At 43.8% G+C, this 17,280-nt stretch overlaps 2 protein-coding genes across 2 annotated transcripts in view; one reads left to right on the forward strand and one right to left on the reverse strand.

The window, feature by feature from the left end:
• Positions 1-5,275: 5,275 nt before the first annotated feature.
• Positions 5,276-5,779, forward strand: ucn3l (urocortin 3, like; the record flags this gene model as incomplete). The annotated part of the gene is made up of 1 exon (XM_079494285.1): positions 5,276-5,779. One exon carries the CDS (start codon positions 5,276-5,278, stop codon positions 5,777-5,779), a length of 504 nt encoding a protein of 167 aa, XP_079350411.1.
• Positions 5,780-14,722: 8,943 nt separating this feature from the next.
• The window catches only part of col7a1l (collagen type VII alpha 1-like), a 136,251-nt gene continuing 133,693 nt past the window's right edge, over positions 14,723-17,280 (reverse strand). Inside the window, exons 108-110 of the mRNA XM_079494216.1 lie at positions 16,365-16,445; positions 15,038-15,238; positions 14,723-14,827 (exon numbers count right to left, since the gene is read on the reverse strand). Coding sequence (XP_079350342.1) covers positions 14,808-14,827; positions 15,038-15,238; positions 16,365-16,445 — 302 coding nt within the window. The 3' untranslated portion in view covers positions 14,723-14,807. The remainder of the gene's footprint in view (positions 14,828-15,037; positions 15,239-16,364; positions 16,446-17,280) is intronic.

The following is a 17,280-nucleotide window of genomic DNA, read 5'->3' on the forward strand; positions in this document are numbered from 1 at the left end:
TCTCAAAGTATAGGGTCTGGGGACCACCATGAAGGGTTCCTTGAGGGCGTGCCATGGGTCGCCCAGCTGAATGACTGACGGAACCAAATGGACCCTTACAGGTCTGATGGGGTCTGTGGCCCCTAATACATATCGTCTGACAGGTGGAAACCTCATTAGGCTACTATTAAAAAGTAGCAGATCCACATGCTCAAACCACTCCAGAAAGGTTTTGAGCTTATAGATCTGCTATACTTTTTATGCTTTTGTGTGACGTTATAGCCCCCCCCCTCGGGGCTTCTATAGAGAGAGAAGTGTTAGCGGACCAAAGCTGAGGGTAACAGGTACGGTCACCCCTTTTCCAACTCTCCCCGGAGAAAAGTGAAGAACGGTCGCCCCGGAATTTCAAAAAGTGAAGATAACTCGCCCCAAAGCCGTGATAACTCGCCCGAAAGCGTGGATATCTCGCTCCAAAGCGTGGATATCTCGCCCCAAAGTGTGGATATCTCGCCCCATGTTTATTTTACCTTATTTCTCTTATCTTCCCCAAGCAGCAAAGGGAACGAACAGTGATCCCCGACAGGCGGGTTTCAATCCATATCTGAGAAATCGTAAATCCCGTCCTACAACGAAATGGGCTATGGGGCGTCTTCAACAACAACTCTGGAGAAGAATGTACAGCATGCAGGCCAGAGGACAAGATTCCAGGAAGATACGGCTGAGGTTACGCCAGGGGTCAAGGCCAAGACGGACCCACTGCAAGGCCCATGCTTTTTGTTCTTGCTTAATGTAAGTCGCTCTTGATTAAGAGCGTCTGCTAAATGCCTAAATTGTAAATTGTAAGGCCCTACCACCGTCGAGGGGATTTTTGAAGACAAAGGTGCCAGGGTCCGGGGGTGAAGATAAATCTGCTAGACATCTACACCGGGCGAGCTGATAGAGAAGAGGCTTTGGCCTCTCCTCTATCAGCGGGAAGACGGCGGTTTAGTGGTGATTGATGTCATTGGTGTGGATAAAAGGGAAAGAAACAGCAGACTTGCATGTTGTCCTCCATATTAGGAGATTAGAAAGCTGTCTGTCTGACCTATGGTGACCTCCCCTGGTTTCCCAAAGTCTCTATTAGAGAGAGACATAGATTTACACCCCCACCCCTTGTTTCACCCCATGTTGGCTGATGTGGCAGACACTTATGATGGATTTCGTATACTTTCATTAAAAATGACAAATCCATGTCAACGCAAGTGATGTGCAATCTGCAATGCAGTGAGTATACCCTATTCACTGCACTACTCTGATGGGACTGCCAGGCCCCAGTTGCAGTCTAAAATGCTAAATGAAGAACATATTTAACTCTAAAGGATAGCCTCTGTGACCAAAATAAATGAACTACTACTACTTTGTGCTTTCAACTATGACCCCACAGGGTCAAAGGTCACAGTGACGCTGATGTTTCCGTTTTTCCCCGGTCACCATCAAGGGAGGGAGAAAAAGCGAGAGTTATAAATTTCCCTGCATCTCTGCACTTAAAGTGAAAGAAAGTGGGGATAATTATAACAAATGTTTGTTTTTTTTTGTAGAAGGTACAGGTCACTAATGGTCAAATGTCTACTGGGCAAAAGGACAAAAAGGTTTGTGTTGATCACAAGGTACATTTCAGGTCATTCATATGACGACAGTATGAGTACATTTGATTGTGTTTTTGAGTGGTGTAAACCACTCCTACAACTGGCTTTGTTAGTCTGTCTGTCTGTCTGTCTGTCTGTGCAGAAAAAATGAGCATGGTTGCTACGGTCACCCAGTTCACCCGGGTGTGATTTCATTACGTCAGACATTACGTCAGACCACAGCTGATCAGGCTATATATACCTTACACCACTCAGTTCACACGGGTGTGATTTTTTGTATGTAATGAGATTCAGGGGGGAATAGGACTATCTCTCAGAATTGGAGTAATTCAACAATAAAGTGGAGAAATTCACTGGATTACACTGTAAAATAAATATATAGGTACAAATGAATGAATGAATGCATTTTATTTATATAGCACCTTTCCAAACATATAGTTACAAAGTGCTTTACAGACAGGATTAAAACCAACAATCATAAACAACATCAAGAACATCAGAAACTAGAAAAAGTGCCCCTCGGGGCACAGGTCTCCACCAGGCCAGGTCAGGTTGTGGCCTCCTGGTGGCGCTATAATAGGCCAATGTGAAAAGGGTGCCATTTCTTCATACGCCTTTGATGGCAATTGGATGATTTGAGGCACTTTGTTCCAAAAATGTGTCAATACACATATCCATATACAGTACATCTACATATACAGTACATAGGCCTACATACAGTACATATACACACATACATATAAAACTGAAATTAGGAAAAGCACTTGACATACAGGTGTGTTTTTAAAAGCGGGCACTGTCTCCGCTTGCCTAAGAGCCAAGGGGAGGGCATTCCAGAGCGATGCATGTACGCGGGCAGCAAAAGATATAATTAAGTGATGTGCCGTGCTGGCCCGTGCATGTTCACATCATGCTTTGCATATAAGACAATTTTTTTTAGTGACTCATAGGAATATAGACTATGTGTCAAACAGGGATAGTCTGGTGACGGTACCAGGTCATCTCGCCCCTTTTCCAACTCGCCCCCGCGAAAAGTGAAGACGGCTCGCCACAGAAGTTCGAAAAGTGAAGACGGCTCGCCACAGAATTTCGAATAGTCATAGCACTTTATAGTACACATGTATAATATATAATATAGTATAGTATGTATAGTATAGTATAGTAGTAGGCTATTATCTGTACATTATGCTATAAGTCTAAAAGGGGGTAATAAGTCTAACTTCTAAGGTTTTAAATTCTCGGTCCGTTGGGGCGACCGCTCTTCCCGTTGGGGCGACCGATCTTCGCCGCTTTGGGCGAGTTGGAAAAGGGGCGAGCCGTCTCGTATTCCTGGTGACCACCGGAGAGACAGGTGACAGCCGAAATGTAGACGGCACCCCGGGAGCAGTATGGGTTAGCGCCCCAGCCTGCATCCTCCGTGAGTAGGAAGCCCAGAAACCTTCGATGAGGCCTTTAGGAGGGTCATTCGAGGAGGGGCCCGGACAGGAGGCAACCCACAGAGCCTAGTCACTCCCAACATCACTCCACATACCAGAATTGTACCTCTCAGTCCCGGCATAGTAGTTCCGGAGTGGTCCCAACGGATTGTGCAGCCCTGTCTTTCCCTAGTGGTCTGATCGAGGGTAACTACTGGGACGTAAGTCGGGACTTGATCACCCCGGCTGGGTCACCCGGGTGAGGGGTATGATGTCCGAGAGACCCGAAACCCTGATGACCTTGGGACACATCACTGAGGATACGTCCCAGTTGCATCCAGGCGATGTTATTTTCGTTCTGAGGTACTGTTTGTATGACTCATAGGAATAGACTATGTGACAACCAGGTATAGTCTGGTGACCACCGGAGAGACGGGTGACAGCCGGAATGTAGACGGCACCCCGCGAGCAGTATGGGTTAGTGCCCCTGCCTGCATCCTCCGTGAGGAGGATGCAGGCAGGACCCCGGTAGGGTCACCCGAGTGAGGGGTATGATGTTCGAGAGACCCGAAACCCTGATGACCTTGGGATACATCACTGAGGATACGTCCCAGTTGCATCCAGGCGATGTTATTTTCGTTTTTCAAACATTTTATTTTTTAACATTCTGGACAAAATGGCCAATTTAACATTGAGCCGTGACCCCACAAAATAATCATATTTGAACTGGGGACCCAAGCAGTTTTTATAATGTATTGATTACCTTTGATGCAATAGTGGTCTTTTTGGGGAGGTATTAAAAAGTCCTTCAATTGTCACTTCACTGTCATCTGGTGACTCCCCCAAAATCATGTGGGGACGAGTCGAGACGACTCACAGGTTGAGAAACACTGCCGTATCAAAATACCTTGAAATGTGATAATTTCTGTTAAAACACTGTCTCCACAGTTGTTTATTTCTTAAAGCGCAAACAGCAACAATCCATGTTTACAAGTGGAAGAAAAAAGCAAGCCCAAAGTCGCTTTTAATAAGCAGACTTGGCAACACATGAGGGCTAGCCTGGACAGTAAGTGGGTTCCTGTCTGGTTGTTTGGTGCTGCTCTGCTCTGTGGGTCGACTATAGAGGACTGAGGTGTTGGTCAAGGTGGAGTGTACTCACAGTGCAGTGGTTCTCAATCTTTTCAGGCGTGAGTGACCGCCCAAAATAATCACATTTTAACTGCATATATGGGTGCATGAGCTGTGGTTAAAAAAAAAAAAAAAAAAAAAAACACTGATGCTATTCTATATCTGCTGTTTTTGAATATGCCAACATATAGGACTGGATAAGTGGTTAAAATTATTGCTGTGATGCAGCTTCTATATGTTAATTATTAACCAATTTTGCGGAGGGTTTAAAGTGGTTAAAATGTATGAAAATGAATGAATCCAACATAGATTACAGAAAAGATAAGTCAATGAACGAAAGGTACCCGGATTTCCCTGCATGCTTTTCATCTCTTTCTCTCTGAACTAAGGGGGTCCTTGGTCTGAAAACCCTTTAGACCCATAGACGCTCTTCAAGGAAAATATCTGGTGCGTAAATCGTGCGTAAAGTGCGTCCCTACATTCTTAATTCTGTTATACTACATCACATGCACCCTTGAAAATGGCAAGAGAATGACGTTGGTTGTGTTGCGCAATATGCATGGATGTTTTAACGTGGCTTTCTGCTGCGTGGATTGATTCTATCACATTGAAATGAACCTGCGGCTGCACACTGCACATGCCTGCCGTAACTGCAGAGGAACGTGTAAACTGTATAGGCTATAGTTAGATAGATTATTACTTTATAACAGTTTAATAGGCTACTGTAAATCTACAATAGTTGTCATTTATACTACAAGACGACCTGGGAACCCATTCGGCAAAAAAAGAGATATTTAATAATCAGGATAACTTTATAGATTGTCCTCAATTTACCTCAAGGGTAACAGGTGAGTTTTTCCCCCCATTATGTCACGTTTTGTGCCTTAATGTATTATTGTTGTTGTTGTCGTTATTGTGGTTGTTACTGCTGCTATAGCCTACTATACAACCCTTTTATCAGTTAAATTATTTGCATAGTTGCACTCTGGCTTATAGGAGTCAGGAGAGCATGCCTATACTTTCATCAACACAGGCTATTAAGATCCATTCGGAGTTCAAAATTAATATTATAGTCTATGCATATACAGTTGACACCTTCCTCCATCATCTCTCCAGGCTACAGAGGACATGTTGTCATCCCTGAAGACCGTGCTGCTTCTCTCGGTGTTGTGCGCTCCTCCCTCCCAGACCTTCAGGCTGTGTCTGCGGCTCTCCTCCTCCACTCCTTACAAGGCCGAAGCACAGGAGCTGCTCTGCGGCAGCCACATCTACACAGTCGCGGTGCGGAGGAGCGGAGGAGGAGACGACTGGGACTCTGCTGCGTTCAGATCATCCGCGGAGTTTCTCTCCTCCTCTGCCGCCGAGTCTTCTAGGGAAAGACGGACCTCCTCGTCGTCGTTCGGTCCTCTTCCCGCAAACTACAGGTTCCTCAGCCAGACCAAGCTCCGCAGCAAGATACTTCAGCAGCAGAACAGCGTGAGAGGAGGAGGAAGGGACCGGGGGAGCAAGTTCACGCTGTCCCTGGACGTCCCCACCAACATCATGAACGTCCTGTTCGACATCGCCAAAGCCAAGAACCTGCGCGCAAAAGCCGCCGACAACGCGCGCCTCCTGGCGCAGATAGGACGGTGAAGTGACACTGATGATTAGGCTATATGGATGAGGAGGATGATAACGGTGACTGTGACACTTTTTAACTTGATATTGAGTCTATATTAATAGTCAACCTTTCGCCCGATTTACCTACTCGCGTGTGTCGACAAGCCGTCATGGAGTAGCCTATATTGGCTTTAGAGTTTTCAATCATTAACATCAAAATAAACAGGATATAGGTATAGGCACCATGAGGAAGAGTGGGCACCTCGGCGTAAAATTGGCAACTTTTTTCTCTCCAAAATGTTAAGAAATAAAATATTTGAAAATAGTTTTTTAGTAGGCTAATAAAGTAAGGCGATATAGGCTTAAAAAACAAGAAGTTGAAGATATAATTAAGTGATGTGCCTGTGCATGTTCACATCATGCTTTGCATTTTTCAAACATTTCATTTTTTAACATTCTGGACAAAATGGCCAATTTAACATTGGGGTGCAGTGATTCTCAACCTTTTCAGGCCGTGACCCCACAAAATAATCATATTTGAACTGGGGACCCAAGCAGTTTTTATAATTTATTGATTACCTTTGATGCAATAGTGGTCTTTTTGGGGAGGTATTAAAAAGTCCTTCAATTGTCACTTCACTGTCATCTGGTGACTCCCCCAAAATCATGTGGGGACGAGTCGAGACGACCCACAGGTTGAGAACCACTGCCGTATCAAAATACCTTGAAATGTGATAATTTCTGTTAAAACACTGTCTCCACAGTTGTTTAGCCTACAGGTAGGCTATAGAAGCTTTTCAAGACGTGTGTGAAATGATGAAGAATAAATCGTGCACAGGGATCATGCACGTCATATATTACTCAAAGGATCATTCATATATAAATTCAAGGTTCCTATAGGCTACTCCTGTATGGGACACATGTGTTCCTCCTCAGATTATTTTTATACTTGAAACAAATGATTATTATTTTTTTCCCCGAAAAATAAAGCAAATATAACTATTATTATAGTCTACTAGTCTGTTTGTCTACTCTATAGGCCTAAGTATATAGCTGCTGTCAGGAAGAAACCACCAACTCACTCCAAATAAATATACATTTGCAGGAAATGAAGAAAGACTTGAAAACAAAGCAATACAGCCTGATCCTGACATTTTATACCGTCATTGTCAATTACTTGCATGAGAGGGGGAGAGGTGGTGGAGGTCATGGTGGTTTTCTCCCGAAAGCAATTTATATTATAGGTATAGGCCTACCTGTACAGTGTGTGTGTGTGTGTGTGTGTGTGTGTGTGTGTGCGTGCGTGCGTGCGTGCGTGCGTGCGTGCGTGCGTGCGTGCGTGCGTGTGCGCCTCAGACCCCCATCTGAACTAATTATGCTGTGCCAGAGACGGCCCCATACAAGATTTGTTAATTTTTTTTTAAAGACATTCCAAATCTTTCGATTTTAGATTATTTTGAAAACAGCCGATGGACAGTAGTAGGCTGGGGTTAAACTGATTTCAACTGGAACCCCCTCAAGGCCCTGAATGGCTATAGGGGTCACCTCCCCGCTGTGCTATTTGACAGAAAATGTTGAATTAGTTGACAGTCATATAGTCTTTTGAATAAAATTCCATAAAGTTTTAGTCAAAGTTTTAGTTAGTCGACTAAATATCATACGATTTTAGTCGTATGATATCAGGCCTTGTCGTAATGCTTGATTTAAAATTATGCCGTTGCGCTGCAATGTGGTGTGAGCTTGTAGATCTGATATTTGCAGAGCACAACACCCGAGCGTATAGCCAACCATAAAATGACCTGTCTTGGAGGTCTTCTCCACTAGCCCCTCCCTAACATTTTAGTCTACATCTTTATTTGTTGATGAAATATATTTAGTCATAGTTTTAGCTTCGTTTTTATTTAGTTCTTATTTCGTCAGTGAAAAAAGTTAGTCGACCAACATTTTTCGTCATAGTTCTTGTCGACGAAATCAACACTGCCTCCCCTTACTACCCACTCTGGGAACCACTGCTAAAAAAGGTTAAAAATGATTTAACTGAGTTTTAAACGTGTTAAAAAAAAACCTTTTCAGCTGGAGAACAAAAAAAGTGAACCTAAACGTGGTGTTATCGTCTCCATGTCAAGGACCCCCAAATTAATGTACATGGCATTGGATCCCATCTGAAAATATATTGTGTCAGGAACCCTTAAACAATTTTCACTTGTGTTTGTTCGTTTATGAAAGTGTAACTTTCATCTTTCCTATGAAATTAATATGTTGGATTCATGTTAATGTGTATCTTCAGACATTTAACCATGCACTTAAAACAAATCAATACTTACTAAACCTGACCTTTGGCTCTGTACTTGGTCTGGAAATAGCCGATCTCCAAGCTCACAACGCGGTCGCATGCAGCGCATTGCATTGTGACCTTGTAGATTAGCTATTTCCGGCGAATGTTTCCCCCAAAATAGGGATGTTAGGGTTCAAGTGCATGGTTGAAGAAGGTGTATATACTTACTTACAATAAATACAATTCAATAAGTGCTACTGTAACAATATGCTTAGTTAATGTATAAGGTAGGCCTACTCAACATGTGAAAAATTCATCATGGCTCCTGAAGTGGTGATAAGTTCATATTCATTCATTAAATTCTTGATTTGTTAACGAGATAAATAATACAATCTTCCATTGCTAAAAATAAAATCTGTCACAGACTGTGTGGATCCTTGCAGCTTATCCTTGGCTTATTCATTCATAAACAAAGTGAGCAGTGGGCTCACTGCGTCAACAGGGGGCCCAAAGAGTGGGCTCAATTTAGTCAAGAACCCAATACGAAAATATAGCTCTACAAAAACGTGAATACAAATAAATAAACAAACAATGTGTGTACTTAAGCCTTACTGTGTTGCCCCCTCGGGCTATGACCTCACGAAGATAACTTACACATCGAAACGTTGTCACTTTTTATTTGCACCCCGTTATAATAAACCAAGGGCCTAAATCGTCTGAGCTGCTCCAGTGCCTTCTTTTTCGCATGTTATCTGTCCTGCTTCTGAGATGCACCAGACTGGCCTGCTATAGGCTAGAGGCGGGAACTCCCTTCTACAATAAACAAACAATATTTGTAAAAACCCACCACACACAAACGTAATGGGTGTTCAATAGGCTAGCACTTATTTATGAAAGAAAATAAAAAAGTAAAAAAATGGATATAGCTGGAGTCTGCCCGACGACAGCGATGTCGTCACATCTTCGGGGCCCTGCCCTGACATTCTCCGTTAGCAGGGTGTGATGACGTGTCACTGTCCACCCACTCTCCCTGCACTATATATATATATATATAACATTTGACCGGCTAATATTCATTGCTCCAATTTGCTATAAAACATGCATATCCAATCATTTTAGGCATAAAAAGAAGTTGAAGGATAGGTCTGATAATGATGTAGGCCTATACCTACATTACTTAAGACCATTTTTCAAATATAAAAGTTTAGCAAAAATAGCAACAAAATAGCACATTGGCATCAATGTGCCCACTCTGCTTGTATCCATTGAGACTCAATAACAACTACACTGTATTCATTGAATCATTGGAAGTATTTTTTTTCCTCCCATTCCCTGACTTTGGACATACAAGGTTTTCACCAGATATAGTGACGAGATGTTTAGTGTCTCTGAACTGCTTCCTGTCCCCATTTTAATTTGAGCCGACTTCTTGAAACCCATGTGTATCCTGAAGCTTTATGACTTAATGCGTCACTTGTTTAATGTGTCATAGGATCTGTTATAGAACTGAGATGTCCTTTCTGATCTGAATAGTAGTGGGTTGTGGAGAATAATTAGGGGGTGAAGAAATCAGGCATGCGTCATGGTGTAGGAAGAATTGAGATGCGAGTAAAGAAAATCAAGTTTGAAAGCAGAAGCAAGCAGCATTCTGTTATTATTAGCTCAAAGGAAGTTATTGGATTTAAAAACATCTATTAGATTGAAATAGATTGTGAGTGGTGTATTGCCTTCTTGCCAAAACAAATATTAATACCAGTAAGACTTCCTGAGGGCGAGAAGCAACCTCGCCCAGAAGGGCGAGGTTGCGTGCACGCATCCCCCTGGGTGACGGCAGACTGCTGGGCGTGCGCTGGTGCTTTGGCATGGGGGGGGGGGGGGGGTCAGATCAACATATGGAATGAATTCCGTACTGGCTTATATGGAGCGTGTCTTGAGTGTACAGGGTTTGATGAGGTCAGATCAACATATGGAATGTCAGAACAGGAAGGACGGGTGGGGAGGATCAACAAATGGAATGTCAGAACAGCTCAGCTCCATATATGGAGATCTAAGGGTTTGAGGTCAGATGTAAAGTTGCTGGCCGGCTCCATATATGCAGATCTAGGTGATGATCCAGATGGTCTTCTCCATGTACAGTATGGTTATCCAGGGTTAGATGAAGTCAGTGTCATGATCTTCATATATGGAGATGGTCATATATGGAGGCGTGATGTCACGAGGCGTGACCATATATGGAGGCATGATGTCATGAGGCGTGACCACATATATGGAGGTGTGATGTCATGAGGCGTGACCATATATGGAGGCATGACTAACACACGGATATGCAGGTTTTCATATAGTATGCTACCTACAGTCGCAATTACCGGTACCTTGAAGGAAAGCGTTGGACTGTGCCACGTTTCGAGCTTCTGCTAGTTTTTATGCTGGGGTTGTCAACAGGTGGTCTGTGGACCACTGGTGGTCCGCGTGAAGGTATTTAATTTGGTCCCAGACCATGCATTTAGTAATGTAGGATTTGTTGATTTTTGTAAATTCTTTCCACTAGTTGAGAAACCGTGAAGTGAATGACCTGGTGACCTATGATGACCGTCCATGTAGTCATTTTACTGACAAGCTGGAGGTCAAGAAATTCAACAGAAAAAGGGAGATAGAATCTCAAGAGGGGAAAGTGCACCGGATTGTCTGGTTGAGTCATTATTATTAGGAAATTATATAAGGTCGCGAATACAAGCAGCTGAAATGAGTTCTTCGACGGGTGTCTGTCATCTCCCTTAGAGATAGGGTGAGAAGTTCAGTCACACGAGAGAGACTCGGAGTAGAACCGCTGCTCCTTCACCTGGAAAGGAGCCAGCTTAGGTGGTTCGGGCATCTGGTTAGGATGCCTCTCGGGCGTCTCCCTAAGGAGGTCCTCGACGCACGTCCAACTGGGAGGAGACCCCGGGGCATTTCCTTTCCCCTCCATCAGGCACCCTGGCTGGCCAGGGGGAGGTAGTTTAGAGACCAGGATTACTGCATGTTTGTTGTGAGGGTACCTACCCTATAGGGTCACGCTGAGCACATGCAAACTCGACACAGAAGGGCCCTTTCGCCAACCCCGCCACAGGTATGGGCACTGATGACACGGAGCGGTGGAGGAGAGAACACGCCCCCCAGCGGGAATCGAACCCGGCACCTTCTAGCTGTGAGGTGACAGCACTACCGACTGTGCCGCACCATGCCCCCCTGAATATCAAATATCTAAATACTGAATCAAGAAACCAAACATGTTTGTCAGTCTTGCCATGCATAGACAGTCTACTGAGGGTGTGTAGGATGGGTGACAAATTCCAAATGTACTTTGTCAATGAATTTAGCTTTCTCTCTCCATTCTGTCAAACTATAGTAAAACCAAACCAAAACAGGGCGGCGGTGGCTCAGGGGGTAGAGTGGCTGGATGGTAACTGCAAGGTTGCCAGGTCGAACCCGGGCTCCCCCAGAGTTGGTTTTGAAGTGTCCTTGCACTATATATTTCTAAAACTATGAAACATTTCAAAGATTTATTTTCAGGCAAACTGTCCATGAACCGTTTGAATGGGGTTTCTAGGTGTAAGTATGTAGGACTAGTAGCATGGCAATTGCCATTGAGAATGCATTGGGCGTTTAAGTTAAATACGGGGGACATATTTTGACAGCAGAAACTGCCTGTCATAATTTCTCCCCCCTCCCTATTCCAAAGCCCCCCTAGGTACATTATATATTTAAACAATCCCTGCTTTGACGATGACGCAACGCTGCCCGCCACATAGAAGAATGTGGAGGGCAGGATTCCCTATAGGTGTTGGCTACTGGCTAGCCTAGGAGTGCATGCGGTCTAGGCCCTAGACCACATGCACTCTTGTATCTCATCTGACTCATCATATCACATACTGCATGGAACAAAGCTAATGATTTTACTGTTGACAATATTGCCAAAGACTTGATGATAAACATCATCGTGCTTTGCCATAGCATAGCTTTACTTTCAGAAAACTCCCTCCATGCATCCCAATTCCCACCCACACACCACCACGCGCCCACGTTATTGGAATCCCCTGCTACCCCGACGTCTGTCTGCCGGTGAGTCCTCTGACACAGCCACCTGGCTCCCTGCCTGGACAACACCGCCCCCCGCAGGCTGGACATATGTACATTCACGGTGTCACTGTTGTGTGGGAGATATGCAGGGAGACGCCAAGGGACAGCGCATGATATTGAAGCTTACGAAATTACCTGCAGTTCCCATTAGTGGCCCAGCAGACGTCGCCATTTCCCCTCCTGCGAGCTGCAGAAGTGGTACACTCCATTCAAGTGAATGTTTTGACAGACACGACTCAACGGTCAAGGATTAACCTGTGATGTCATGCCGTACTTTTTATTTGTGTTTTCTCTATTCACTGTGTGACCCCGCTACTAATTACAAATTACAAATTACAAATTACAAAAGACATTTATTTGCATATCAAAATAGTGAAAACAGTGTTTGAAGTATCACTGAAAATGGGGAGAATGGTTATTTAACAAAAAAAACAAATCAAATCTAAAATGGAAGGGAAAGGAACAGCAGTCCTTTATAGGGGCCATTTGTTCAATGGACCTAAAGGCAATGACAAACAAAGTTCAGTGATATGCACAGAGCACAATGGCATGGACCTTTAAGCAATAGCAAAACAATTGAATACTACATGCAGTCCACCATATCATCTAGGCCCAATAGATCCATACACACATAGGTCATGCACAAATGTCACCAATTAATACATAAACACCTTTCTTCACCCTCCCAATGACTGATTGTGGGGGTTAGCAGAGATGGAATAGAAGTGTCTATTTGTACGTCTCTAAATGTTTTGATGATTTGAACATGGTGGACCCTCTTGTAAACAAGTGTAATGCTTTATTGGGTCGTCCACTCACAGTTAACAGTCTTTGTATTGAGTTGTGCTTGAAATGTACTGTAATTCTGCAAACTGTTAATAAATATTTCAATCAATCAAACTCTCAATGGTCACACAGGGAAATAACAAGCCCCCTGTCTCCACCTGTAGCTGTTATAAACCATGGTTAGAGACAAAGTGACACAACATCTTACATGACAGAAAATATCAAACAACTTCTTTCTGGGTTCAGCTTTACCTGATCATTATATAGCCTTTCGGCCCTTTTTGAAACTAGCTCCTCGCCACTCGCCCTACACACTTCCACTCGGTTTGAGCATAGATATATAAATAACCGAGACGCAATGCAATGCAAGTGGATGGGAGGGGGATTCCGGTGCCGTCTCTATTATTTATATATCTATGCTCAAACCGAGTGGAAGTGTGTAGGGCGAGTGGCGAGGAGCTAGTTTCAAAAAGAGGGTAGTACTCACATTTCTCCAAGTTAACTACACAGTACAATTGGTGGCAACACCCCAAACAACTCTTGGGCAGGAAACCTTGAATATACTTACCAAGTAGACCTGACAATATAAAAAACATACTCTCACTTTAGAATCATACAAAGCCCATAAAAACGAGGATACATACAAAACGAACATAGATAGGCTTACCGAGAGATAGGCCAGCAGTCAAACATCCCCCTTCTCAACAACACGCTCCCGGCAGTGTTGTGAGGCCCGACAGCTTTCAGACCTGCAGCCTGCTCAGAAAGGCTTTAAATACCCTTGCCACTTAACCTCTGCCTCCCTCTAGGGGCTACAACTTGGTCATTAAGGTCCACAGAATGAGAGGTCTGATCTGCCGAAAACATCGCAAAAAAAAAGTTATGGGCATTTTTGTATACCACACCATAGACAACCAATATAAGGCAAAATTTCCCAAATTTCATCATGCTGTGACAATTGTGACATGTCAAACTAGGGGTTTTCATGATTCTGAATCCATTCCAAGCATTTGTTTTGCACGAAAGACACTCCTTGGCCTAAAAACGGCCATAGCCGTCATCACAAATGTGATGAGGTCAGCACATTTGGGCACATTTTGGCAAGTGCAGGCCTCTCATTCTGTGGACGTTAAAACTGTTTAAGTGCCAGGGACGTTAAGACGAGCTGAATCTAACTGTGTATGTTTGTACTCTTTTTTTTATATTATTATTATTTTTTTTTATCCATGTTTTTGAAAATTCCTCTAATCTGGTGTGCAGGTGATGACATGCACATGACATGCACAATAGAATTACATTTTCTTTATTTTCTTTATAATGGGAAAAGTGGCACCCAGGACCAAAACTGGTGTCCACCCCCTGGCACTCAAAGAGTTTTAATGACCAAATTAATAGAAAAAACACAAATAAAAAGTATGGCAGGACATCACAGGTCCTGTCCAATTTTGGGCCTGTGGCTCCCTGGCTATATAGGGGTTCAGTGAATTGCTCAAGGACACTTCGACACGCAGCCAGGAGTTGAACCGGGGACCGTGTGTGTGCGTGTGTGATGCACAAAAACATACACGTGCATACAAGGAAAACAATGTGGAGGGATAAAGTAAAACCAAAGCAAGTACATTACAAAAGTATAAAGACCTGTTTAATACAAGATAATATATAATTACATCAGTACATTCAATGTTCAATGTGTAACCAAACAAATGTAAGGCTAATTTACGTATACAGTATATATAACAAAGTTGAATATATCTGTGACATTTACATGGAATTCTTTATTCTACATACAAAACAGGAGTGCTACTCTTTCAAATCTGTACACAAATCAAAAACAAACATTTTACACCCTCATGTACAAATATGTTTCTTGTTGGTCAGCTGGTTTCACCTCCAGGGTGCTGGACCTGTAGAAAAAACAAGCATGTCAAGTGTTTCAATAACATTCATACACTACAAAGTTGATTTCGTCAACTAAAACAATGACGAAAAATCACACCAGTGTGAAGTAAGTGGTGCAACTCCGTGTGGGGGTCCCCGGGGGTCCCCGGAACATCCAGACCCCCAGGAACGCGCCCAGAGACCAAAAAACATGAGGCATAATATGGTCACTGTACCTCTCATGTGCGTTCCACTGCTCTTCTTCTGGCACTCCTTCTGGCACTGCTGTCTGGTAGGGAAGCGGTTTCCGTTCCCTCCACAGCCTCCGAACACAAAAGGCCTGCAGTCCTCCGAGCGAGGATGGAAGTACCACAGCAGCACGTACTCTGAACAGCTGCCCTCTGACATGGGCTCCAAACACCGGTCAACAGAGGAGTCTGAAGAGAGGAGAGGAGAGGAGAGGAGAGGAGAGGGGAGGGGAGGGGAGGGGAGAGGAGAGGAGAGGAGAGGAGAGGAGAGGAGAGGAGAGGAGAGGAGAGGAGAGGAGAGGAGAGGAGAGGAGAGGAGAGGAGAGGAGAGGAGAAATTTCATTATGCTTTAAGTAGCATGTGACATGTCAAACTAGGGGGTTTTCATGATTCTGAATCCATTCCAAGCATTAGTTTTGCATGAAAAACACTCCTTAGGCTAAATTCGGCCATAGCCACCTCATCACATTTATGATGACGTCTATGGTCGTTTTTAGCCCAAGGAGTGTTTTTCATGCAAAACGAATGCTTGGAATGGATTCAGAATCATGAAAACCCCCTAATTTGACATGCCACATGCTACTTATTTTGACGATGCTACATTAATGGAGGCTGGTGTGGTGGGCTGGTTGGGTTATCTATCTCCAATCTCCTGATGCGGTCCCCACTTGCGCTGGCTTCGCACAGTTGACTTTCGATTCGGGCGTCGCGTCGGGTTTATCCTTAAACGAGGAGGATAAACCAGTATGTTGGGTCTACTGTATAAGGCTACAGACACAGTACCCAAGTTGGGAGACTTCACTCTCCAGCAGTCTCCAATGTCTCTCCATGTCATGAGGATATTCCAGCACAGGCAGCGTGTCGCTATACCAAAATCATCTCACTGCTTGCATGTGCGCTCATGCAAAGCACTGTTGTTAAATGGCTTAAGCATCTAACTTGCGATTTTAATTGCTTGTACACTTGGAAATATCCTACCAATTTCATGACATGCCTTTCCACAAATTTAGGTCTATTATTTATTAGTTTTATAGTTTTTATAGTTAAGTTTTGGAGTGAATACATATGTTTTGATGCCTGTCAGCTGGTCAGACAATGCTGCTCCGCTTGTCTACGAAATAAAAACGGGTGCAGACAAAGCCTACGACAGCTTTTGGCACGTCAAAGTCATTTTTTGGTGTCAATCACGTTGATAAATGAGGCCCAAGTGTGGTCTTATGATCTCTTATCACTCCTTCTCTCCCGCATTGTTGCGCCCTCCTCCCCTCACACATCAGACAGAAACAGACAAACTATAGGATGATGGTTGTCTCACCAATAAGAGACTGTATTACTCCAACTGTCCCTCTCCTCTGACGCTGGGTCAGCTCCACAAGCACCTCCCCAGCAGAACCTACTGGTCAGACAGAAGAGCACTGATGTTACTGGGAGGGATCACATTCCCTGCACTGAATGAACAGCCATTAAAAACAAGCGTTTTCAGCTTGTAGTCTGGCTATTTTCACAATTTTCAATTTAGGCATTTAGCAGACACTCATAATCCAGGGCGATTTATAACCAATTTACGTAAATGATAGCATTAGCACATAGCACTCTATAGTGTATACGTATAGTTTCAACTGGCTACAACTGGCTTTGTTAGTTTACGTGTCTGTCTGTCTGTCTGTCTGTCTGTCTGTCTGTCTGTCTGTCTGTCTGTCTGTCTGTCTGTCTGTCTGTTCGTATAAAATGAGCACGGTTGCTATGGTCACCCAGTTCACACGGGTGTGATTTCATTACGTCAGACCACAGCTGATCAGGCTATATAAGACCTTACACCACTCAGTTCACACGGGTGTGATTTTTTATGTATTCGATGGATTACCATGTTTTTGTTCTTGTTTACTATAAATCGCCCTGGATTATGCGCGTCTGCTAAATGGTTACACACCGGCATTCCGACGCACCCCATCCCTGTAAGGTCATCGAGGCTAGGGCAAGTGCTACGGTAAGTGCTACGTACGGGCTAAGATGGAGTCTTAAGAGGGTGCGTTTTCAGACTATACGGCGGAAGATTGGGACTGGGAGTGAGTCTGCAGTTCTGATGCACTTCCCATCTGCAATGGGAAGTGCATTCCATAGTTTTGGAGCCAGAAGGGAGAAGGTTTGGGACGTGTGGAGCGTTTTTTTTTTAGTGAATGTAGTACTTCCAGCTTCCCTTCACAATATTTATCTGTGGAACCAAGTCAAAC

Source organism: Electrona antarctica (assembly GCF_951216825.1).
Source record: "Electrona antarctica genome assembly, chromosome: 23".
In the NCBI taxonomy this organism is placed as follows: Eukaryota; Metazoa; Chordata; class Actinopteri; order Myctophiformes; family Myctophidae; genus Electrona; species Electrona antarctica.